Source organism: Carassius carassius, chromosome 13, assembly GCF_963082965.1.
Source record: "Carassius carassius chromosome 13, fCarCar2.1, whole genome shotgun sequence".
Lineage (NCBI taxonomy): Eukaryota > Metazoa > Chordata > Actinopteri > Cypriniformes > Cyprinidae > Carassius > Carassius carassius.
Genome location: NC_081767.1, coordinates 19288241 through 19314616, shown reverse-complemented (window position 1 = coordinate 19314616; position 26376 = coordinate 19288241). Strand labels below are relative to the sequence as shown.

Sequence of the window (26376 nt, the reverse complement as noted above, 5' to 3'; positions counted from 1 at the left end):
CTCACAGATGGACAGCAGTGTACAGATCCTGGACAGCAAGCGTTCTGGTTCAGACGAGACTGGGTCATGCTGGAAGAACCATACCTGAACGGATCGACACGCCTTGTCAGCTGCTTACAATAGTATCCTAACATCTATAACCCAGCAGGTTCGCTTCACTTCACACTCTGCAGCAGCAGTGACACACTACGTCCTTGTTTGAGACCGATGAACGTCAAGCGCTTCTGATAGACGTGACCACGCCTCCACCCTCGAGTGTGCGTCTGTTGTCAAGGAAGCGTGTCGATGGTTACCGACATTGCGTAACTGTTTCAGCTGTAGCGAATAACGATACAGGCTTACCTGTGCTGTGCCTGCTTTAATTTAAAACAATGTCAACATAGCATTCACTCAGTTTTGGTCTAGATGAATTTCGTATCAAACTACAGGAAGTTAAAGTTATAGGTATTAAGTGTTGTGCGCTGTCTGTAGCCAGTCTTCATTTTGCACACACTCTTCAGTGCACCAGTATTTTACATACGCGGATGAATTCTGCTCTTGCTCTATGTTATTGCGCGGCCGTTCCAACTTGAGTAACATGCAGCTTTTCTTGTTCGGATGAGAAGTGTGGTTTGTGGAGACCTGTCATCAGCTTGTCCTCCTGATGTTCGGGATGTCAGTCCTGGAGAACACACTTTACTACTCGTATCCTTTTCCTTGCCTGAATTACCAGCGTTTATATGGAGGCTGTTCTCATAGTTTTACTAGCGGCGCTAGTAAACATAATAACCATAACATACTTTAATTATTATTCTTGCATAATGGACCTGGGCTAACTAATTAACAACCAAGTATGGCCTAGGGTCCGTGCAATAGTGTGAAACATTATAAAAAATAAAGATTTCTATTTGACTGTATTCTAAAATGTATTCTAAAATTCCAGTGATGACAAAGCTGAATTTTCAGAATGATTTCTAATAATCTGATACTCTTTTTTTATTTATATATATTTGTGTGTGTGTGTGTGTGTGTGTGTGTGTGTGTGTGTGTTCTACTATTCCATAATGCTGTCTGTGTTTAGATATTACTTTTATTTTGTGTTTTCTTTGTTGTTGCTTCTTTGTGCTGAGCATATCATAAGACAATGCATGCATAAGATCATGTTTTATCCTATAATAATAATGCGTTCCTTGACTTTGTATCACATTAGGAACATTAGATCAGGTGTGCATGAAGAGATTGAAAATGAAAGAGAAGCGTTGGTACAAGAACAGAGGTACTGTCGAGCTCAGGCTCGCAAGCTTTCTTTGGAAACAAATCGCAGACGAAAGTAAGTGTCAAAAATAAATTGATTTTATATTTATTTCATTACTGTTTAAAAAATCTTGAGTGATTATATTTGAGTGATTTATTTTTAGTTGACATGAATGTTTTCAGGCATCCAGATTTAAGGTTAAAAAGCATTTAATGTGTGAGAGTCAAGTATTTAGATGTTGTATTATTTTTATTTATTTATTTATTAGTTAACTTATTTAGGTTTTTAACCACTTTCAATCAGCTTTTTGGTTTCACTGTTTCATTTCAAATGTCCTGTCCAAATAATTTTTTAGATGTACAAATCTGTAATCTCTCTCTCTTTGTAACTTAATATCATGAAAACATCATATTTACTTCCCGTTGAATTTGTGAGTCACTTAACATTAAGTCAATAATAGACCATAATATTCAGCATAAAAATCTATGATAATAAACAATGCTAGACTTTTTGTGCATTTCAGGGAAATGTGTATATTCTTCACGAAACAACATTTAAAACACAAATTGAATAGATAGTTTTAATGTTTATAGAAAGCAAATCTGTGTTCTTTGTGCTGTCCATTCAAATTATACATTTATAAGTATGTCAACATTTGCTTCCAAAAACATTTAATACAGTACATTGCAGCATGGATATTCAAGTGGTGTATTTGAAATGCAAATTTGCCAAAGTTCATCCATCCATCTGAAAAATAATTAATATATCTTTAAGAGGACACGGTGTGTGTGCAAACCATTGTCTAATTGTCAAAGGTCACAAAAACAGCATATCTTTTTTTCTGACTGTCTCTCTAGGGCTCTAGAAGAGAGAAGGAAACAGTGGGATGTTCAAGAGCAGAGACTGAGGGAGAATATTTTACAGCAGCGTCATCAGAGGGTCCAGGACGCCACAGAAAACTTCCAAAGAGCTCATCTCCCTCGTTCCCAGAGAAAAAGGCCAGGTAAAATCAACGAAACAGTCTAATCTATGTGTGTACACATGCACTCTTTATCTCTTGAACTGTCTGTAGGCAGTTATTATTAGGGCAGTATGTGATGTAAACATCTCATCCCCCATTTAAATAAAGTCATTTGTGTCCTTCAGCAGCCTTTAAGAGAAGAACAGTCAACCTTGATGAAGCACTTCATCATATTCAGGGCAGTCCGCACTTATATATCCAACAATTGCCATTTTTGGCTGGTGCCTCCACCATTAGCAGGTATAAAATTACTGCCATAGCAATATAATTTTGGTAGAAGATACATAACAATTTTGTAATACTTTATTAGAACTTCAATTAATGAAATTGTAAATTGTAAAAAAAAAAAAAAAAAATAGAAATGTTAAATACTGAAACTATGTGTGTGTGTGTGTGTGTGTGTATATATGTTAAGCATTATATAAAAATTAATCATGTTTGCTTATCTTATAATTAATCTTATCAATAATGGTACCACAATAATGAAAATGTCATTACAATTTTGAATGAATAAACATTTAAAATCAAAACATTTTGTATTATTCAAAATATTTATACTTTTGGCAGCACTTAAAAAATTATTTAGTTCTATACAACTTTAAATATTGGGGAACCAGATGCTATATGAATGTCTGTTCCTTGTAACTGGGTATGCATTGAGCCACCTGTTTATTTCAGGAGCTGCATTCCCTCCTCAAAGCCTTCAGGGGTCGCCCATCACCTACGTGCCTTATCTGCAGCTGAGGCCTACGCCAAACTCCTGCAGGAGAAGAGCCTGAGTAACTTAAAGAACAACCAGCTGCTCTTCCCCAGTGAGCAACAGGAGACCCAGAAAGAAAAAGAGCAGGCCGATCCACAGGTTAATATACATACTCATGTACATGGTTAAACCATAGCTGGATGGTATTCCTTTAAACAAATGTTTATTATAAAATGTTGCTGAGTAGTTCAGTCCATCATCTGAAGGTTTATTTAATTCCGAGTTTAGGCTTTTGTTTGTTTACAGTAACAAGATTGTAATAATTATGATCACCTTCCTTGTACAAGTGATAGTTCACAGTGATTCAGTAAGGCCATGATTGTGTATGTTGAAAGGCCTGTTGGCAAATTTGCTTAAGGAGTGTGTGAAGGTTTTAAGATCCAATTCCAACTATTTGGGAGACTGTAATTTTAGCCCAGGGCTCCTCATGCCACTACATGCTGCAGCATCTTCTGAACAGACTGAGGTGTTTGAAAGAGATAAGCTCATCCTGAAGCTTTAAAGGATTAGTTCACTTCCTGAATAAAAATTTCCTGATAATTTACTTACCCACCAGTGATCCAAGATGTGCAGCGCAGAGACACGCATTTGTTGTTTAGATGCTTTTTAATGTTTCTAAACATTAAGAAAAGAAATTACATATAGACTGTAACAGTAACCAAACAAAGAACACCCACCCTACCCCCAACATAAGAGTCATAAGAAACATTTACACATACACACACAAAAAAGGGGCATTATTGTAAAACATACTAAGAAAATGACAGTTCAGCATATGTAATTGCCAATGAAAAATGAAAAACAAAAAAAGATGTTAAAATGAGTCATAAACACATTAAAACAGAGTTAACTGTAATTAAACACTTGGGCATGATCACATTATTTGGTATTACTCAAGAGTCAGTCAATTCTGATATAAAAAACGTACGAAGGAGTCCCAGATCTTGTAAAATATTAGCATTTTTTGTTTGATTGAGTAAGTTAGTCTTTCCATTGCTATACAAGAGGACATTTCTTTAATCCAGAGTGACAGAGATGGACCATGAATACTTTACCAGTGAATGGCAATTAGATATTTTGCATGTAGTAGACACAGGTTTACAAACTTCTGTTTGTATGTTTCCAAAGATAAGGCCAGTGGAAGAAGAGCAAGAATGCAGATTTTAGGGCAAACAGAGATTTCTTTGCCAATAGTTTTAGATATTACACCTACTAATTCTTTCCAAAAGGACTGTAAGTACTCACATTGCCAAATACAATGACAGTTCTAGTTCTTGTTTAAATCTGTATTTTAAATTTTGTATGTCTATTTTGTTTTTATTTTCACAATGTGAAGCACTTTGGGCAACGAAGTTGTGTATAAATGTGCTATACAAATAAATTGAAGAAATTGAAGTTGACAGGGTGTTCCCTTTCAGTCAGTCACGTCAACGTTACGTAAGTGACTGACGAAATCTGGGGTCTCACTAGAGAGACGAATGCCTTCGAGTGTTAACAAAATGAACCAATGAATATTGGCGTGCGAGATTTGCATTGCCGTGCGGTCGCACAAACAGCTTCCTGAGCAGAGTGTCGACAAGACAAGCCGATCGATGAGTGTTGGTGTTATGGTGCGTCAGCGGGGGTTGCCAGTGCTGCTGCCTTTTTGTCAGCATGCTGCAGCTCTCATTTTGCGGTCACGCTGCAACTCCTCCTGGGCGCTTCAACACTTCTGTGTTTAAAGTACTAAAAGAGCGATTACTAAAAGATTACAATTACTTACTTTTCTCGGTGTCAAGTTGGACGGTCGACATGATGGCACGCCTCTCAACAGAGCGTGCTCAGTCAATGCTGAACTGCCTGGAGTCATTTCGAGGCAGCAAAGCGGTTCCACTGAAACACTTCCAGCATATGGCATCCGCTGCCGCGGTCACGCCGCTCGGGTTGCTTCATATGAGACCGCTTCAGCGTTGGCTTCACGATTGATTCCCGAGATGGGCATGGCAGCGCAGCATGCACCGGGTCTTGGTTACCCCGTCCTGCCAAGGAGGTCTGCACTCCTGTCGCATGTCGCAACTCGCCCACCAACTCCTCCTTTGGAGTCAGAAGCATCTGAGGTCGCTTCGTGCTGTTCACGTCCCAGGTGAGCTCAATCATGCAGCCGACAAGCTCTCACGGCAGCCCGACCTTCCGGGAGAATGGCGACTCCACCCCGAGACTGTCCAGCTGATCTGGAGACACTTCAGGGGGACGCTCAGGTAGACCTGTTCGCCTCCCTGGACAAGTGCCACTGCCAGCTGTTCTATTCCCTGTCTGAGGGGACCCTCAGCATGGATGCACTTGCACACAGCTGGCCTCGTGGTCTACGCAAGTATGCTTTTCCCCCAGTGAGCCTTCTCGCACAGACACTGTGCAAGGTCAGGGAAGACAAGGAGCAGGTCCTCTTAGTAGCACCATACTGGCCCAGTCGGAGTTGGTTTCCAGAACTGATGCTCCTCATGACAGCCCCTCCTAGGCGTATTCCCCTGAGGAAGGATCTCCTTTCTCAGAGAGGGGGCACCCTCTGGCACCCACGCCCAGACCTGTGGAATCTCCACGTGTGGTCTCTGGATGGGACGCGGAGGTTCTAAGGGGTTTACCTCCAGCAGTAGTAAACTCCATCACTTCAGCTAGAGCACCCTCTACTAGGCACGCCTATGCACTGAAGTGGAACCTGTTTGTCGATTGGTGTTCTTCCCGCCGGGAAGACCCCCATAGATGCCCGATCGCGGTTGTGCACTCCTTTCTGCAAGATGGGCTGGAGCGAAGGCTGTCTCCCTCCACTCTCAAAGTGTATGTTGCCGCTATTGCCACACATCACGATGCAGTAGATGGCAAGTCCGTTGGCAAGCACGACCTGGTCATCAGGTTTCTTACGGGGGCAAGGAGGCTGAACCCTCCGCACCCTCATCTGGTACCCTCTTGGGATCTCCCCTTGGTCCTGACGGCCTTGAAGCAGGAGCCCTTCGAGCCTCTGCAGTCAGTAGAGTTTAAGTTTCTGTCACTGAAGACAGCACTCCTCACTGCATTTGCTTTGGTCAAGAGGGTCGGGGACCTGCAGGCGTTTTCGGTCGAGTAAACGTGCCTCGAATTCGGGCCAGCCAACTCTCACGTTGTCCTAAGACCCCGGCCCGGATATGTGCCAAAAGTTCCCACCATGCCCTTCAGGGATCAGGTGGTGACCTTGTAAGCGCTGCCCTGGGAGGAGGCAGACCCAGCCTTTGCTTTGCTCTGTCCCGTTCGTGCCCTGCGCATTCACGTGGACCACACGCAGAGCTTTAGGACCTCAGACCAGCTCTTTGTCTGCTTCGGAGGACAGCAGAAGGGAAAGGCTGTCTCCAAACAAAGACTTGCCCACTGTATAGTGGAGTCTATAGTCTTAGCATATCAGGCCCGTCGCTTACCATGCCCCCTTGGAGTGAGAGCACACTCTACAAGAGCTGTGGCTTCCTCCTGGGCTTTGGCACGTGGCGCCTTGATAGCAGACACCTGTAGAGCTGCCGGCTGGGCGACACCTAACACGTTTGCGAGATTCTTTAATCTCCGTGTAGAGCCTGTGTCTCTCTGCCATCTCTGCTGTGTAGTGAGTCTACCGCAGGGACTTCCATATGTAGCACTGCCCTACGGCCAGTCCATATGCAGGGTTTCCCATACATTCATTAATTTGTGGCGGCCCGCCACAATATCAACGCTGACCGCCACGGATTGATTCAGATTTTTAAACTATTTAATATGGGTACAATTGTATTTTATTGTAGAGCTGCGCGCTGCTTGCTCCCTCCCTCTCACAAACTGACAACGGAGGCACGCACGACTAGCCCCTCCTCTTCGAACACGATCTGAATCAAAACATGAGCATGCGTTAGTTACAGATTGTATTCCCCCAGCGAAGATTCCAGAATCAATCCGGAGTTGAATGGTTAGTAATTAACACTGTTGCTCAAAATAACTCTGAGAAGATGAATTGAAATGAAGAAATGAAAATTCTATCATCGTTTACTCAACCTCAAGTTGTTCCAAACCTGTATGAGTTTCTTTGTTCTGCTGAACACAAAGGAAGATATTTGGAAGAATGTTTGTAACCAAACAGATCTCGGTCCCCATTGACTTCCATAGTATATATTTTTTCCTACTATGGAAGTCAATGGGGACCGAGATCTGTTTGATTCTGTCATTCTTCCAAATATCTTCCTTTGTGTTCAACAGAACAAAGAAACTCATACAGGTTTGGAACAACTTGAGGGTGAGTAAACGATGATAGAATTTTCATTTTTGGGTGAACTATCCCTTTAAGGTATCTGACACTAAGTTTTGGCAATGGAAATGTGTACTTGTCACTAAAAATATATGATATATTTATGATATATACATTATATATATATATATATATATATATATATATATATATATATATATATATATATAATGATATATTTAACTTAATCACCCCCCCTTCCCCGGTCCCCAAACACCACACCACCGCAAATAGAATCTAATTCTGTGGGAAACACTGATATGTGTAATTCCACATGTTACCTCCTATGCGCAGGATGTGGTTCCGCAGCGTCCCCCTACTTGCGTACGCTTTCCCAGTGTTATCCAATTCTCACTGTATGGAACAGCAGTGCGGGTTCCTCTACCTAAGCCCTGTCCTGTCTTCTGCCCCAACTGGTGTGGGGGGACTCTTGCTGGCTTTCGCAGGACACTGGAGGGGGTCAGCAATAGTGGCGTTTTCCACACGGATCCCCGATTTCGTCAGTCACTGACATAGCGTTGACGTGACTGACTGAAAGGGAATGTCTCGGTTATGTATGTAACCCTCGTTCCCTGAAGGAGGGAACAGAGATGTTACGTTCCGTCGCCAGAGTTGCTGTACCACCGCTGTACGGCCGGGGCACACCGTCTCGGCTCCTCAGCGAAAAACTGTTTGTACTACCACATGCTCTCCTTTTATATCTGCGCTGCGGGGCGGGGTGCGCGATGCAAATCTCACACGCCAATATTCATTGGCTCATTTTGTTAACACTCGAAGGCGATTTGTCTCTCTAGCGAGATCCCCGATTTCGTCAGTCACTGACGTAACGTCTACATTCCCTCGTTCAGGGAACGAGGTTTACATACGTAACCGAGACATTCCCTTGTAAGTCAACAGAATATCCAAAATATAATTTTTTTCAAGACATGCATTTGTGGTTAAAAAGTATGTCATTTTTTATTTTTTATTTTATTTGTTAGAAAATTATCTATCATTTCACTAAATAAGCTGCACTGAAACTGCAATTTGGACCTTCAACCCACTGGCCACAATTAAAGTCAATTATATGGAGAAAAGTCCTGTAATGTATTTCTCTTAAACATAATTTTTTTTTGCGACTGAAAACAGAAAGGCATGAACTTCTTGGATGTAATAAAGTATTAGGAAGTTTTTATTCTAGAGGTGATTCTTTAATCACACAAACACATATTAAAACTACAGATACACATTCCCCTTTCTCTATACCTCAAACAAATATTCTTGCACACTTAGTTATGTCCTCTTACACACACCAGCTGGAATGTTACCTGCATTGGCTTGTGGCCAACACATATTTTACAGTGGGGAAAATATTAATTTGATCCCCTGCTGATTTTGTAAGTTTGCCCACTAAGGGTTTGTAATTTTATGGTAAGTTTATTTTAATGGATAGAGACAGAATATCCACCAAAAAGAATTCTGGCTCCCACAGATTGGTTATGTGCCCATGTGGAACACAGATTAGTCCTGAAGTTACTCCTAATGTCAGCTTGTTTGTTGTATGAGACAGCCATCCACACAGTCTGTATCTTCCATTCCAACCTCTTCCACCACCATGGGCAAGACCAAAGAGCTGTCAAAGGATGTCAGAGACAAGATTATAGATCTGCACAAGGCTTGAGTGGGCTACAAGACCAACAGCAAGAAGCTTGGTGAGAAGGAGACAACTGTTAGTGTGATTATTCGGAAATGGAAGAAATACAAAATAACAATCAGCCTCAGTCTGGAGCTCTGTGTTAGATCTTGCCTCATGGGGTATGGATGATCATGAGAAAGTTGAAGGATCAGCTCAGAACTACACCGGAGGAGCTTGTTAATGATCTTAAGGCAGTTGGGAGCACCGTCACCAAGCAAAACATTGGTAACACACTATGAATGGATTGAAATCCTGCAGCGCCCGCAAGGTCCCCCCTGCTCAAGAAGGCACATGTACAGGCCTGTTTAAAGTTTGCCAAAGAACATCCAAATGATTTAGAGGAGGCTTGGGAGAAAGTGCTGTGGCCAGATGAGACCAAAATTTTGCTCTTTGGCATTAACTTGACTATCCGTGTTTGGAGGGAGAGAAATGCTGTCTAAGACCCCTAGAATACCATCCCTACAGTCAAGCACAGAGGTTGAAACATTATTCTTTGGGGCTGTTTTTCTGTTAAGGGTACAAGACGACTTCACCGCATTGAGGAGCAAATGGATGGGGCCATGTACTGTAAAATCTTGAACAGGAACCTCCTTCTCTCAGCCAGAACACTGAAGATGGTTCATGGATGGGTCTTCCAGCAGGACAATGACCGGAAACATACCACCAAGGCAACAAAGGAGTAGCTCAAGAAGCAACACATTAATGTCATGGAGTAGCCAGTCTTCAGACCTCAATCCTATAGAAAATCTGTGAAAGGAGCTGAAACTTCGAGTTGCCAAATGACAGACAAGAAACCTTAAAGATTTAGACAGGATCTGTAAAGAGTGGATCAAAATCCCTCCTGAGATGTGTGCAAACCTGTAGACCAACTTTAAACACATCTTACCTCTGTGCTTGCCAACAAGAGTTTCTGCAGCAAGTACTAAGTCATGTTTTGCTTGGGGATTAGATACTTATTTCACACACTGAAATGCAAATCAATTTCTAACCCTCATATAATGCGTCTTTTTCTGTTTTTTTTTTTTTTTTTGGTTGTTATTCGTCTCTAGGTGTTAAAATAAACCTACCATAAAATGAAAGACCCTTCATTTCTTTGTAAGTGGGCAAACTTACAAAATCAGCAGGGGATCAAAAAAATATTTTCCCTACTGTAATACAGTGAACTGTGAATAGAGCAGGACACTGAAGGTGATAACCCTATTTATAGGATAGGTTTTAGTCTTGGGTATTCTTAGAAAAGTGTTCCATTTAGCACTCAAATGTAGTCAGACTTATAGAATGCCCTTCATAGGAATGTCTGTGACCATCATACTCTACCTGACCTATGTTTTCCCTCTGGAAGATTAGTATGATTTGATAGATTATTTTACTGGTTTTATTTTTTGGGTAAGACGACTTTAATACTTGATGCTAATGCTTTTTTATTTTTAAATTTAAATTTATTTAAAAAGACTTCAATCGTATAGCATAAATGTAGATCCTTTTCTTTATTGAAATGTTTACAATACCATTCAAAAGTATGGGGTAAGTAAAATCTTTTAAATAAATGAACTGAAATACATTTAAAATGTTACATTGGTCTTCACGGGGCGGCCGCCATGCAGAGGGCGGCGAGCTCTCGTTCCGTTTCCCCTTGTCGGGAGGCCATGTGCTCCATAATCTGTTGCTGGCCGATGCTCACTTCGGTGAGGTGCTTCATCAGATCCTCCATCGTTGGCTACCTGGGGAAACAGGAAGGGGACGTGAGAAAAATAACCCGGGAAAAAAACGTCCGTCAACAAACCAAGTAAATAGTGATGTAGTGGGATCCTGGTCGGTGACTTCACTGTAATGCCCGCATTCTCCACCAGTGTGATGGGGTGAAGAAGCACACGACACGAGGATCAAGGTAAGTTACCCGAAGGGTGGATTTTATTGTGATGGTGAAGGGGGAAATAGCCAACGTGAGGGCTTTCCGGTGCTCGGCCTGCTCTTCTCCTTCGGTGCGCAGTGCTGTGTGGGTCCGTGAAGTCTGTGTCCTTTGTGGGCTGGCGGCTCAGCCCGTAATGAGCAGGTGCAGTTGTGCCTGCTCTGTTTCCAGGGCGACGCTGATGAGAGCTCGGGACACGCGTCACACTATACATGGATTTCTCGGCGACGTCATCACTGCTTGCGCACACAACCAAGAGGCAAAAGACCCACGCTCTTCGTACCGGAGTAAATGGTTTAGGTGGTGGTGTTGTCGCTAGTCAAAATGCCAAGGAGTTGTTGCGTTGTCAATTGTACCAACCGAGCCAGATGTCAGATGTTCAACGTGCCTAGGGGGAACATGGTTTTTTTTTACAGTTGGACGTTTTACATAATGTTATATTAATAATATATTAATATGAAACACAAACAAACAGATCCAAATCTGAGATTGCCATTTATTATTGAGTCAACAAGAAATTACAAACAATGCGAAATCTACGTTAATTACAATGTTCTTTTACTGAACTCTGCATAACAGAAAGCAGTTTTCTGCCTCCTGGATGCGCGCGCATCCGGTATTGTTTGTATACAAGAAACCCGTGTGTGTATATATATATATATATATATATATATATATATATATATATATATATATATATATATATATATTATATTAAGCAGCATAAATATTTTCAGCACTGATATTAACAAGAAATGTCTCAAGCACCAAATCACCACATTAGAAGGATTTCCGAAGGGTCATGTGACTTTTAAAATCTGAAATCTGAGCTTTGCCATTACAGGAATAAGTCAAACTTAAAATTGAAAATGATTATTTTAAATATTAATATTGTTTCAGTTTTACTGTAGTTTTTGATTAAATAAATGCTACTATTCATTGTAAAAAGTTGTAGGAGAAACTGATATTATTTCCTTTACATAAAGATAAACCTAGGTTTTATTTTCCATCCCTCTGCAGCATGCATGCAACATGATCTTGAAAAAGCACCCAGTCTTCCAGTATCAGTGCATCGGTGCTCTAATGTTTTTTCTTTTATATATATTGATCTTCAGGAGTCTCTTGATACCCCACGTAGTGAGACAGAGAGTCTGTCTAGTCTGGACAGCTTAGGGAATGGAGACACTCAGAAGACCCATGACACTACAGCAGTTTGTTGCTCCCACCAGAGCACCACCTGTGCCCAGTCTTTCTTCCTCCCTGTGAATCCCCCTAAGCTCCAAGAACCCAAAAGCTATACATCACCATTCAGACAGTCCAACAACCCATGTTCACTGTCTCACCCCTCCTGTTTCATAGCAAAGAGTATCCTGGAGGAGTTCTTAAATAAGGAGAGCAAACTCAGTCTCAACTCACCCTCATCAAAGGATCATGAGTCAACAGGGGAAAATAGGAGTCTCCAGAATTGCAAACGAGAAAGATTTGATAATTCAAAAGACCAGTTGAAGACCTTCAGCACCCAGTCTACTCATGGCTGCCAAAAAGAGCTGACTCAGCAGGTCTTCATAGCTAATTCAGAATATATTACTCATGATAATGACAGGAACGCTCAAGGGAACATTTTAAAACACAAAGGATCTGTGGTTGCCCACTGCAAAACACAAGCCTTGCCAGATACCACACCCCTGGAATTCTTAAGTCTGACTAAAAACTTCAAGTCAGAATCCAAACAGCAGACAAGAACCCCGGAGGAGAAATATGCTAAACATTTATCAGAATCACTGACAGCTCTTCCAGTCAGCAGATGTAAACACAGCAACAGCTCCGTCAAAGCCTTTTCGAACTCCTCTGCCCATCTTAGCATAGCGCATCAGACTGACATGAGTTCCCCAAACATACAACCAATAGAAGTACTGAATTCTTCACAGTCACAAAAACACAAACCAGATGTATTTGTTGCCACAGGGCTAACAATGAAACCGATGTCACCAAATTGGCCAAAGCTGGTGTGCTGGATTGTTCTAAATGTTTAAAGGAACCAAATAGAACATCTGCAGACCCTTTAACCAATTCTGCCCCTAACAACAATGTCAGATGCCTGAAAGGGATTCTTAAAAACCATTTAAAATCCAAATCAGGAAATGTCAACTTCACTTATACACCTGGCCATTTGCTTTTCACCAAAGAAGTGGCCATATTAATCCGGGACAGTGTAGAACTGGCCAGGGCAAAACTCAATAAGCCAGAGCAGAATAGGACCATTAAGAAGAAACTACGCTGGTTTGATGAGTTAGATGGAGTTGACGGGGTGGACCAGATGTTTAGAGACCCCAGCTGGCATGCTAACCTGCCTCAACAAACTCATAAACAGCTCTCGGCAGATCACTCAGGCCATGTGAATTTACTCACAGGGATATCAAAGAACATCTCCAATAAGACCTCTGCTGTCCCTACTGGGCCCCAATCCACTAGACAGGCCTGGGCAGATGTAGATCCCCAAGAAAGCCGTACACAGAAGCATATCAAGGATCCCACCTCTCAAAGAAGAGACCTCTGCGTTGGGGGCCCACAGACTCCCCAGAGAGCACGCTCAGCCAGAGTCGGCTCGTGTCCCATTACCTCCCGGGCCAGGAAGGGCACTATCATCAGACCACAATCTGCCAGAGAAGCACAACATGTGGCCAAGACCCAGGGGAAGACTTTGGTGCCTCGACCCTCTCCAAAACCTGAAGTTGAGGAGTGTAACTTAGCTGAGTGTCCCGTGTACATCTCAAAGGCATCCTGCAATGCCGATGGTGTACTGAGCAGACCAGATCTGCAGGATCTGGCCCTTTACAAAGACACTCCAAATAGAGAGACAATAGTTCATCGGCCTACCCTCAGAACAGATACTGTCTGTGCTCCAGTGCCACCCTGTTGTACCTACACCCATGAGACAGGCATCTGTTCCCTCTCCCCTCCAGATGCGCTTGCAGACAGTGCCAGGCGCAGGTGTGGAGAGAACGGGATATGTCTGGACCGGACTCCAACAGCTGTGGCATGGGGTCCGAAATGCTCTCTCCAGCAAAGACGGTAAAGACACATTTTTAAATTTTTTTAAGCTGAGTGAGTTTAAAATCCCACAACACATTGGTGTATAACATTTATAACATGAAAGCATGACATATAAAATATTCTGAGGGTAAATATGTTTTTTAGGAATTTTTTTTGTGATCAATAAATTACAATAAAAGCCTGATTTATATAATATTGTAAATTTATAACACAGTATATTTTAGAAATTGGATTTAGAAAATTGATTAAATTATAATAATCAAGTAAAATATATAATAATTTTAATTAATATGTAAAATGCAGTACAATGATAATGTATATACTTCAGATGCATTCATCATACTGCATACACACATTTTCAACTCATTTTTAAGTATGCATAGATGGATTGTATACAAAGGTTTTGTGTTGATCAAGTTAATGGTGTAAGAGCAGGGGTGTCAAACTAAATTCCTGAAGGGCCGGAGCCAACCCTAATTAAACACACCTGATTCAACTAATCAAGTCCTTATTTAAAAACTACATGGTATTTGTGTTGGAGCAGGGTTGGAACAAAACTCTGCAGGGTTCCAGCCCTCCAGGAATTGAGTTTGATGCCCCTGGTGTAGAGGCTTTAGTAGGCTTACATAATTAAACATTAAATATGTTTTGATTGGCTCTAATCATGTCACATTGCAACCATGCTTGGTTAGAAGATGCTGTAACAAGTCCCAGCCTATATGTATGCTATTTACAATAGTTTATTGCTTTCCTATTTCTGTATTTTTCCATTCTGCTTAACATCTTCTAAATTTTGGGAATGAATGCTAACCTGCTGTGGAGAAAAAAGAAGCATTTTCAGGTGTCTTTCAGCTGACAAGGAACATTCCGGCCACATATTACAAAACCAACAGTCATGGAATCATCAGCTTCCCATGAACTTTCACTGCACCTTGCCATATAGTCAAATAAGAGTCGATTGAAAGAACTGAGCTCCCTTTGTGTGTCGGCAAGTTCAGCCGCTTTGTTTGAGATTCTTGGGGGATATTTTTCTAGAGTCTTTGGATAATAATTTTTTTTAAGTGTTGGATCAATAGAGTCTGTTTTCTTTGGCCCTCTGCTCAGCAGTGCACCTCTTGGGATTACTACTCTGTTGAAATGGATCCATTTAATGATGGACTGTTGAGGTCAATTCTTTTTTATAACATCAGGAAGCCTCTACATTTTGAGGACCGAGACCTCAAGAGCAGGAGAAGTGACTTTCATACTTTAGGACCTTTTAATTAAACTGTCTTTTTCTTTTGTATTTTTGTGTTTTTCTCTCTGAATTGACTTAGGTGACCCTCAAAGTTTTCTTGCTCACAATGGCCCGTTGCCTTCTTCGCCTCCAGCCTGTCCCATGTCACCATCAGTGGTGATAGTCTGATCAGTCTTGTAGATGGAGCCACAAAAATGGGTGGCTTTTTCTTGTCCTCCTCTATAGTTTTATGTAATAAATGATGTCAAAAGGGCCCGTATAATACATTTATCTCCTCAAAGACCAAAAGCCAGAATATTTGCTACTGCTAGCAAAATATAAGTGATAAAAAAGGAATAAAAACACGTCAGTTGCTTCACTAGAGTTGTTTGGAAATTAAAGCTACTGAGCGTACATATGAGCCCATACATCAAGTAACCTGAGCTGAAGTGGTTTGCTGCTTAGACATGAATGTATTTTTTAATCTGAGTTTCTTCTGTAAGCAGTGAGAAGTCCAATAAGAAGACAAGCTATGGAGAGTAATATGGTGAAGAACCGAGTTTCATTGGAAAACAGCAGGAACCAACCTACAGGAACAACACAGAGAAAGCCCAGTTTTCCTTTTCAAGTAAACATGCTCATATTCTAAAGATATTGTTCTAGAAAGCAAAGAAAACTAAGCTATTACTGGAGTCGATTTACAGCTGGTTCGTTTTGCATTGGTGTATTTATAGCATTTAGTTCAGTGCTATGGAAAAAGAAACCATTTCAGTAGGTGTCTTTCAACTGACAAGGATATTTATATAATTTTCATATATAAATAAATATAAAATAAGCTTAATTAAAGCAGCCCCTTGTAAGTTTGCTGTCATTTTATCTGATGTTTAGTTTAATAGATAAAAGTAATGTTGACAGTATATTTGCAAATTTTTGTGTTTATATCATGTTGCTTTTGGCTTTTTGACACTTTTGAATTTAGTGTTTATTAACTGATAATTTTTGGTTTAACAGGTCACTGTGCCAAAACCTCAACTCCCAAATAAAAATAGTCATGCAGCTGAAAGTGAAGGTAATTTATCATGTAAACGAATATCTAATTTCCTATCAAGTAGATTAATGTGCCACCTCTGCAGATTTTCACCAGGGCAAGAGCAAAACATTTTTGAAATGTTAATGTTTATTCTTATGTTCAAACATACATTAATCATTTAATGCGCAGCATGTTTTAAAAAAAAAAAAGGGTCAACCAAAATTTTAATATTTTCATTATTTACTTACCGTCATTTCAAAGCTGAGTTATTACGGAGGATACTCTGTTAATTTTTCTTTGATTCTTTAACTAATAGAAAGAGCAGTAGAACAGCATTTACTTGAAATAGAAATATTTTGTAACATTATAAATGTCTGTCACTTTTTATACATATAAAACAGATTATTTTTATGGCAGTATGTTTTTCAATCAAATGATTAGAAGCCAAATTGTTTAATGCCCTTAAGTTGACTTTTAAACTTTAACATTAACATTGTTTTTTTTTCCACCGTTACAGGCCCAGAGGTTTCAGACGGTGCCCATGAAGTGGTGGACTGTGCACAGATCCATAAGTTCTGCAACGGTCCGATTGCTCCATTGAGCCAGAGAATAAAGTCCCTCAATGTCAGCGCTCTTTCACTAGAGGAGCAGAAGATCCTGCAGTCACTCGAGAGACTTAATCAACGCCTGCAATGTCAGTGTCATTTTAAAATCATGTACATTTAATCAACAGTCAAAATTTACGTTTATCACAGATTTGAGGCAAGGGCAGTAGCTTTTAACATGGCCCTATGTATGCATTTCTTGTTTTAATGTTTTCAAAATATCAACAGCTGTGTTCCTGATCACTTCCACTTGATTTAACAGATGTGCGAGATGCAGCTGGTGTTATCCCAGCAGTGAAGGGCATCTTTGCTCTGGGTCCTGCGTTTGTGAGTATTGCCCATGTAATCAGAGGAAGCGATCTGTTCCCCTGAACTCATGTGACCTGCTCACAGCTCTGTCCCATCTTTCTGTCTCCTCATCCTTGAAGAACCAGACTGGTGAGACTGTAGGTGTCACCGTGCGTAGACGGCGAGCCTCTGCTGATAATCGCACCCAAACTCAACAGCGTTACAGATTACACCGCCCATGATCCACCACTCTCTCAAACACCTTCTCTCAGCTGCACTTTGCAAACCTTATGATTATATGTTGTATATTGCAGAGACATACTAAAATAACTGAGTGGTATTGAGAGTTTTGAACTCTTTTTTGTTTTTGTTTTTGAAGGAATAGTTGACCCAAAAATTAAAATCGAGATGTAAATGAATTTGTTTCTCCACAGAAAACAGATATTGAGAAATTTAGCATTTCATCACTTGCTCACCGATGGATCCTCTGCAGTGAATGGGTGCCATCAGAATGACAGTCCAAACAGCTGATAAAAACATCCACACAACTCCAGTCCATCAGCTAACATCCTGTCCTCTATTTATAGAAATGCTTTCTCCAGTGAAAACGTTGTCTCTTCTGAATCAGGAGAGAAATATGCACAGAAAAAAAACTGATATGTAAGATTTTGATGCAAGAGGACAACAGGGGATAGCTTTTTTTTACTAGATGAAATATTATTATGAATTATGAACTTGGATTTTGGAAGCAACAGCTTAAAGTTCAAAAGCCTTAACGATGGATTTGTTTCTAAAAAACAGGCAGCTTTGCACTTCATAAGATGATAGTTCATCGACTTTATTATTGTGATGTTTATTTTTTCCAGCTGATTGGACTAATTCTGACTTCACACATTCACCACTGAGAGTCCATTGGTGAGCAATTGAGGCAATGTTGAATTTCTCAAACTTATCTACACCTCGAATGGCCTGAAGGTGAGTACATTTTCATTTTTGAGTGAACTATTCCTTTAATCAGGTGTAATATGTGTGAAATGATTCTGGCAATCCACCATAAATTACGTTTGTGACATAAAGCATTTTACAAGAATGTGTTGTTTGCCTTATATATATATATATTCATTTCTTTATATATTTTCATATACATTTTATATTATTAATGTATGCATATTGGTATTTTTATTCTAAACAATCTTAACTCTTGGAGAAAAATAAATTGCATTAAAAAAAAGTTTTGTTTTGCTTTGTTTTCTGTGCCAAGACCGGATAAAGGGCTTTTTGTGTAACAAGTCAAGTCAAGTGTCAGTAAAGCATAAAATGGATACAGATTTACATTGTATGTGTGGCATAATCATGACAGGTTTTTCTGGGTGTGAGTTTTACGTGTGTATGTGTGTGCCTATGATCTGTGTGAGTGATGCTTTGTGTTTGTGTGTGTGTGTGTGTAATCAGTGTATACATGTATGGGAAAGCTTATCTAGGTGTGTGACAGTGACTTTTGAGTAACTATGAATTACTCCAGTGCATTGGAGACTCACCGCACAGGCTTTGCAGGATAACGAAGTCAAACTCCTGATGCTCTTTTGCCATCACCACCCTATAACTGTCATCATGTCATGTAACCTTTCTGCTCAAAGCTGTACTCCAGTCTTCAGTGTCACATGATCCTGTGGAAATCATTCTAATAGGCTGATTTGGTGCTCAAGAAACACTTCTCATTATCAATGTTGAAAACATTTGTGCTGTTTGAATATATATATATATATATATTTATTTATTTTTTGTGGAAACCATGATGCATTTTTCTCAGGATTCTTCGATGAACAGAGTAGAAAATAATCCGAATTTATTTAAAATGGAAAGCCACTTCATGTTAAAAATCCATTCATCATTAAGGTAAAGGTAATATGTGTGCCTTCATCATTTATAAAATAATAAAAAAAAGCATTCTTGATTGTTTAGCAACAAACGTGATCAAACGTGAACGTTTGAGCAAGAACCCCAGCTTTCAGTTTTCTTCGAGGGAACATTGGTTGATGTGTTACGCTAATCACTGCCAATTTTCCAATTCAGTTATTAACTTGGATAGCAGGCTTACAGGATAGCAATGCTTACTTAACCGCTCATGCAAAAGAGAAAGAAAAACACCATCGTGCTTTGTGTGGTTTGAGATTCGCCACTGTTCTTTCTGTCAGGGCTTTCTGGGAAGGGTGCAGTCTCTTCTCCGGTCAGCTTGCCTTGGCTTGTTGCAGCGGGTGGAGGAGGTCCCTGCATCTTTGAAGAATTTGGCAGAGATTACCTTCCCTCTTTGAAATGTGACAAATTGAAATGTATTGCAAGAGCACACTTGCTGAACAGGTTTTCGACTCATTGTGTATCTGTACTGTACTGTACTGTCTAAAGGGCAGTTTCTCACCTAAATTTCTCTTTTCACTTTCCTTTACTGGCGGATGTTATGTTTCCACTTTATACACACAAAATTACTGTTAGTGTGAGAACATAGAATCATGTAGTGTTAAAAACATTTTGCTCTTTCGTTATCTTACGTGACAGTTATCTTTTTAACATTTATATATAAATAAGGGGTGGCACAGTTCGCTGAAAAAAAACCGTACCGTTTGGTTCACTGCACACGGTTCGGTACGCGCTGGGACCGCGGTTCAACTTTAATCCAAAGCATCTGTAATATGGTTTAGCAGTTAATATATGTTTCTGTTGATGGATGCGCATTCTGGATTCCCAGACATTACAACAATAGCGATGAGGGAAAAAAAACCTGGACATACCATTCACTCTTGATCAATGTGAACGACTTATGCTGGAATATGAGCAGTCGTTTATTCTGTCATCATCCGGGTGCTAAAATAAAGAATGGGTGATTAATTACATTACAGAAAGAGACTACTAGAGATAAACCTAAAATCTAAAAACAAAACATTTATAACCTTGGGTGTGGTTCATTATTAAAATCCTAAAATGACTTTGGGACACAGTCGAATTATTTGAGGTCCATTATCATTCTGATATATATATATATATATATATATATATATATATATATATATACATTTGTGTGAAGTGAATACAGTACATAAAAAAGAAAGGGCATGGCAATTTCCTTGTCTTCGTTATAATAGTAGCAGTCAGCCGTCAGTCAGCTCTTGAAAGATGTTCATATTATGCAATAAAACATTGCTATTAAACCATCACACACATAGTAGGCTGGGGATTATGAGATAACTGCAGTCATAGCCATGCAAAAGAATGGCAAACTGTACAGACGTCCACTTTAGCACTCTACCTTTAGAAATTTCTTTTTTTTTTTACATGAAAGAGTTGGTTATGTCTTAACAATATGAAGTCTAATCAGCTTTTAAAATATTTTTAAAGGATGAAGTTACAAATGAACACAAAAACATTTACACCGTGATTAAATAAAAAGTTTATTAAAATGAATGTTTTAAAGAGTGCTTAAAGGAACAGTTTGCAAAAAAAAAAAAAAAAACATTGATAAAAATTTACTCAATGTAAACATAATATAATGTCTAATAATCGCATCTTAACTGTCATTGACCCATAGAGGGCGCACAAACGCTCCCATTTCCATTCAGATGAGGATTATGGAAGCATTTCCACTGTTATCTTCATTATGCGTATTATAACGGGGATTATTAACAAAACAAATAACCTGTCTCATCTTAAAAGATAAAAGATGGGGAATTACCCCATTTATTACAAGTGATCTATAACATAGGAGGAGAATTATATTTATGTTTAAAATCATTTATATGTTCCTATATGCCTACAGTTTTACAATCCTAAAACCACTGACAAATCTTTTTTTTTTTTCAATAACACTTCTGTTTCTCGTGTAATTCTGATGTCAACAGTTGTCACAGGCTCAAAGATGTTGGGACATGTTGACTAAATGATGGAGTTACTCTCAGGACAGCTAAGTGGGTGGTCTCCCTCAGGGTCGGGCAGGGTAGCCCCCCTGAACAAACCTCAAATAATGACTCAATCATTTCAGGATATTTACCACTCTTTAATGATCTCACACATGCGCAAACAGGACAATCAAATTGAGGAAGAAACATATTTCCATTGACCATAAATACACAGCAACTTATTTAGAGTATCGGTATCATGTCAAGTTACAGTACTGCTGCAAACACCCTCAAATAGCCTATACTGTAATAAAATAAAAAAGACGGTAAGATTTTGCACTGAAATACAAAAGAAAACTTGATCTGAGTTTGAAACTTGTAGGGCAAACCAGTGATAATTTTGTTTAAACATCTTTAACTTATCATACATACATATATATAATTAAGTATCTGTCTGCTGCAAAATAAAGCTCATTTAAAATCTACAATTAAACTTTACACTCTGTAAATGAATGTTAAATACAGGCTACAAAGAGAACAAACCTTCCAACTCCTTTAAATGATAAGTTTTTTTTAAGTAAACATGGACATTATCATTTATGCTGGAATTATGGTAATCCAATTTAATTGTGCAAAGCAATTGTATAAATAGGCCTATACCGTCATTTAACACCACACTTATTTCACTTTTAACAATTTCATTGATAAAAGAAAGAAGAAGAACCTTCAAAGCTATTAAGGAGGTTGATGGTCAAGTAATGATTTCACACCATTCTTAAATGATGGTGTTACAACTAACAACTCCCTGGTCTCCCCTACATTCACTTCGTGATCACTAGAGTTTAATACAGAGATAATTTAGAGAAGGATTTAAATGACAGGGCATTGACAAAAACCACACACATAATGTGGTGGTTAATTATATATGGGTTCTTGCAGAGACAGTTCGTGTAAGAGCTGGATACTGGTTGGCTGGTTAAAAGAGAAAAGTACAAAGTAACTTTTTAAATCCATTCATCATGCCCTTACAGTTCCCGCAGGGGATTAAAAGGGGTTCATAATCAGTCACTCAATGTTAAATGTATGGGAAAAAAGCTGCAGCCTTGACAAAATGATTTCTCAATGGCCCGGGAGGGCTCATTTACATAACAATTATGGGAACTGCATAGAACTACTTTTCTGCGGCTTTCTACATAATGAAAGACAATTTCATTCTTTATTCATAAATAAGCGAGCGCTTGAACTTCACTTGTGTATTTCTGTATAATGAGATAGATTTATTCCGTGTGGTGAGTGACACTTCATGGCATAGCTTAAATATGAATAAAAAATTGTGACACCCCATAAAAACACACAGATAATCCTTGAATGACCACTTTGTTATTAAATATAAGAATAAATGCAGTGTCATGATGATTGTTTTATTATCATAATAAACCTTTTTGATGATAGGCTACATGAAAATATGCATTCAAATGTGTTAGCTTGGAATAAATTATAATACAGATATATAAGACAATAATAGATATAGAAGCACTCTATTAATCGTACTCAAAACACTGAAATATAAATATTTATGTAGCCTACTGAATCCATGGGCCCCGCACAGAAGAAAATCGTGTAGCTTTAAAGGCTCTTGCTTAAGCCCCGCCCCTCCGAATCCGCGGTCACATGACTCATAAAGTTTGATGTCCTGCCCAAACTTTCAGAAGTTGAGAGAAGAAGAAGAAAAAAAAAAGTTAGTTCGGTTAGTGAGAAGGCTGTGATTTTCAATGCGCAGTACAGTCGTTACCAATGTCTGCGTTACAGGAGCCGTAAACTTCTGGGAAAGTCAAACGGACAGCACATTTAAAGAGTTCAAATACTTCAGAAGAAGTTTAAACGAGAAACTTCAGTAGATATGCGCGTTTCCACATTTATTGGGGTGTTCTCGGGAAGCAGAAAAGCACACCGTTGCCTACTTTTTTTCGCAAGGCTTGGATAATTAATAAAAGTGGACGGACCGAAAACGACTTTGAGCTGCTTGGATTTAATTTTTAGTCATTGTATGGTTGCAGTCAACTTTCCTGTTTACACCATCTCAGTCGGATAAAAAGAAGGGGTCAGTTTCATCTGGAGTCATGGATCCGAGCCAGCACAACCCTCCTGCCGGCCATCAGATCGTCCATGTTCGGGGAGACTCCGAGACCGATCTGGAGGCTCTCTTTAATGCTGTGATGAACCCGAAAAACGCCATCAGCCCCCCTTCCGTGCCGATGAGGATGAGAAAGCTGCCAGACTCATTCTTCAAGCCGCCAGAGCCAAAGTCCCACTCCAGACAAGTAAGGCCACCCCCACAGAAACCACAAACTATTTCCATAAAGTTTCCGTGCGCCTGCCACTGTACAGTTTCACGCGACTCTTCAGCCCGACGCTTCAGTCTCTTTTGAGTGTACTGAGGCCGTTTAGTGTGTCGTAACGCTAGCATTTTAGGTTTGTTATTGCAGGAACAAAGAACAGTAAGTGTTGCATTGGGGAAACAAACAAACAAACAAACAAAAAATAAATAACGTGCATACACAGACCTATATCCCCATAAGACAGTAAAGTAAAAAAAAATAATGATCATAACTTATATATAATATAAATTATTATATATATAATATATATTATATATATACTTATATATAATACAAATCAATAAAGTAGACATAACACAAAAATCGCAATGCTTTAGAAATGTGTTATTCTTAACCAGTGTTAGACTAACTCCTGTGCAAGCTATCAACTATTCCAGTGGAAAAATAGCTGAACTGAAAGGTATCGTTAAGTTACACTGCAACAAACACACATAGTTTGATCTATTACAGAAGGACACAGTTGTATCTCTCTTATTCACCTCTAACGCTAGATGAAGTGGAAAAAAGGTACCATTGTGGCAAAGTGATGGTAGTACGTGGTACTTTGTCATATCATTCTGTATTTTTCGTATTTTAGTGGCTTTAAATGTCTTGACGGACTGTACAAGTCATTCAAGCTGCGTGCAAGTCTCTCTCAAAAGATACTATTTATTACCATGTTTGTTTTGAGCTGATGGCAGGTAAACTTTGCTAATTTCATTCTGCGCTTTTTGTTCTGCGTTATAAAGCATTCGGTTACTTTTTTACGGAGAGTAACTTCTCTCAGAAACAAACGATTCAGTTCATAAGTGTGATATTGGAATGATTCAGACTGAATCGTTTGCAAATCCGTTTATACAGTTCATTGATAAGAACCGACTCAAATGAGTGATTCTTTTGCGATTCGGCCAGCGCTAGTTGTGATTCTAAACAGCCGACGGAAAACACAGACCATAGGACTTCATTCAACAAAAATATACTTTCCAGTGTTCTGTCCATTGCGATTACATCATTGACCTTTACTTTTAAATAAAGTAAAGTATCTTTCGATGAAACGTCATGCCTAATGTAGGCTACATTTGGACTTTGATGTCCGTTTTATAAACCATGAGGTTTAAAGTCTTTGATTTCTAGCACTTGTTCCATGAGTGAAGATACATTAAATACGTAACCTGTTAAGCTTAATTGAAAAAAAAATAATAATAATAAGTTATCAACAAAAGTAATCGACTATACTCGGTTTTGCAATCACATCTCGCGCATGCGCATGTGTTGAGTTCTCCTGAGAAGTTGCCCCAGGACAGTCTGTTTCCTACTTGGCTCCTCCTAAAGTCTGCAGCGTGGGCCGCATCAGTCTGTTAAGTTTTTGTTATTGTAAAATGATCTGATAAAACTAATGAAAGCAACACTTAGCTATGATTCAAGAGGATAACTGTGCCCTTGTGTAAATTTAATCAGTTTTACGTTTCCATTTTTGGAGTTTTATTGCTTTCGGAATTACGTTGTTGCTGTTGTTGTTGTTCTAGTTCAAACGCACTTTGACTTTCCCTTTATTGACTGGAAAAGAAATGAATCATTTCCATACTTCACTAACCCTCCAAAGTTCACATACCTTAAAAATTTCAGTGCAGAAAATAAAACAGATTGTTTCATTTAAAAAGCCATAAGCTAGAATAATTAGAGTTACAAAGAATGGTTTATGGTAAAACAAACAAAAAAATTACATGTGGAGGACTCAAGGCATCAAGAAAACATTTGATATATATGAAAGGAAAGAAAACAAAAAGCGTAAGAAACAATGCTTTAACAACTATTGTGATTATTAACCATTTTGAAATTATTCATGATTAATTTTTATGCATTGTAACCCTAGTTTCTGTTATAATTTCAGCAGACGTACAAGAGGAAAATTTATTTAAAATATTTAGTATATGATCTTCACAGTAGGGCATCTTTGAGTTATGTAGGTTGAGAATCATTGTTATATATATGTGTGTGTGTGTGTGTGTGTGTGCTCTTGTTTTGTGACATATCAGGACACAACTTTGTATAATGACATGGGTATGACACAGGTATTACAAGGTTAGGTTTAGGGGTAGGGTTGGTGAAGGTTGATAGAATCTACAGTTTGTACAGTAGAAAAACCATTACGCCTATGGGATGTCCCCACTTTTCACAAAAACAAACGTGTGTGTATGTGTGTGTGTGTGTGTGTGTGTGTGTGTGTGTGTGTGTGTGTATACATGTTCTTTGTGTTGTAAATGTGACTTCATCAGTGTTTTGAATTATTAAGGTTTAGACATAAGTCTCTTTGCTATTTAAGAGACTTATTGCTTGTAGCATTTTTGCTTTAAATCTAATCCTAATCTAAATGTCGTCTTTATGCTGAGATAATCCTCTATCCGTACACAGGCCAGCACGGATGCAGGTACTGCTGGTACCCTCACGCCCCAGCACGTCAGGGCACACTCCTCTCCCGCCTCCCTGCAGCTGGGTGCAGTTTCTCCTGGCACCCTGAGCAGCATGGGTCCAGCAAACGCCCCACCTCAGCACCTCCGCCAGTCTTCTTACGAAATACCTGATGATGTGCCACTGCCCCCAGGCTGGGAGATGGCCAAGACCCCTTCAGGCCAGAGATACTTCCTAAAGTGAGTTGTTAATGTTGTAATGCTTGATCTGATGTTTATGTCAACTTAGTTTTAAGTCTTTTAAATTGATAAGGCATTGTTCCCCTTCAGATTGGGGTCAGGTTTGCAGTGCTCCCAGTCATTTTAAAGATGGAAGACTCGGTACATATAAAGGTTTACAACAAAGGTGAATTTTAGTGGACAGAAAGTTTTGCAATGTTGCTTTGAAGTTGTGATGTATCAAATACTGTTTCCGGGTCTAAACCTCTACTCTGTTCCAGTCACTCAGCCATTTATGAGCACAATTTTTTAATATCATACATTTAAACTAAGCTTTATGGAAACTATAGTATTCTGTCTCGCCGTCCTAGATATACTTAGAAAATTCATAAAAAAAAATTCACTGTCTGACAATTCAA

At 39.3% G+C, this 26376-nt stretch overlaps 2 protein-coding genes across 3 annotated transcripts in view; both read left to right on the top strand.

Moving 5' to 3' along the window:
* Positions 1-379: 379 nt before the first annotated feature.
* Positions 380-18013, top strand: cep126 (centrosomal protein 126). The gene is given in 15 exon segments (XM_059564379.1): positions 380-684; positions 1190-1309; positions 2092-2237; positions 2384-2495; positions 2934-3114; positions 11988-12822; positions 12825-13902; positions 13904-13944; positions 15243-15290; positions 15293-15394; positions 15646-15770; positions 16154-16211; positions 16690-16866; positions 17040-17104; positions 17206-18013. Coding segments are annotated over 15 exon segments (3231 nt in total). The 5' UTR covers positions 380-643; the 3' UTR covers positions 17308-18013.
* A 4643-nt stretch (positions 18014-22656) lies between these two features.
* yap1 (Yes1 associated transcriptional regulator) overlaps positions 22657-26376 on the top strand; it is a 33230-nt gene continuing 29510 nt past the window's right edge. For both annotated transcript variants that reach the window (XM_059564863.1, XM_059564862.1), the window contains exons 1-2: positions 22657-23273; positions 25743-25978. In XM_059564863.1, the coding sequence (XP_059420846.1) occupies positions 23073-23273; positions 25743-25978 (437 nt within the window). In that variant the 5' untranslated portion in view covers positions 22657-23072. The remainder of the gene's footprint in view (positions 23274-25742; positions 25979-26376) is intronic.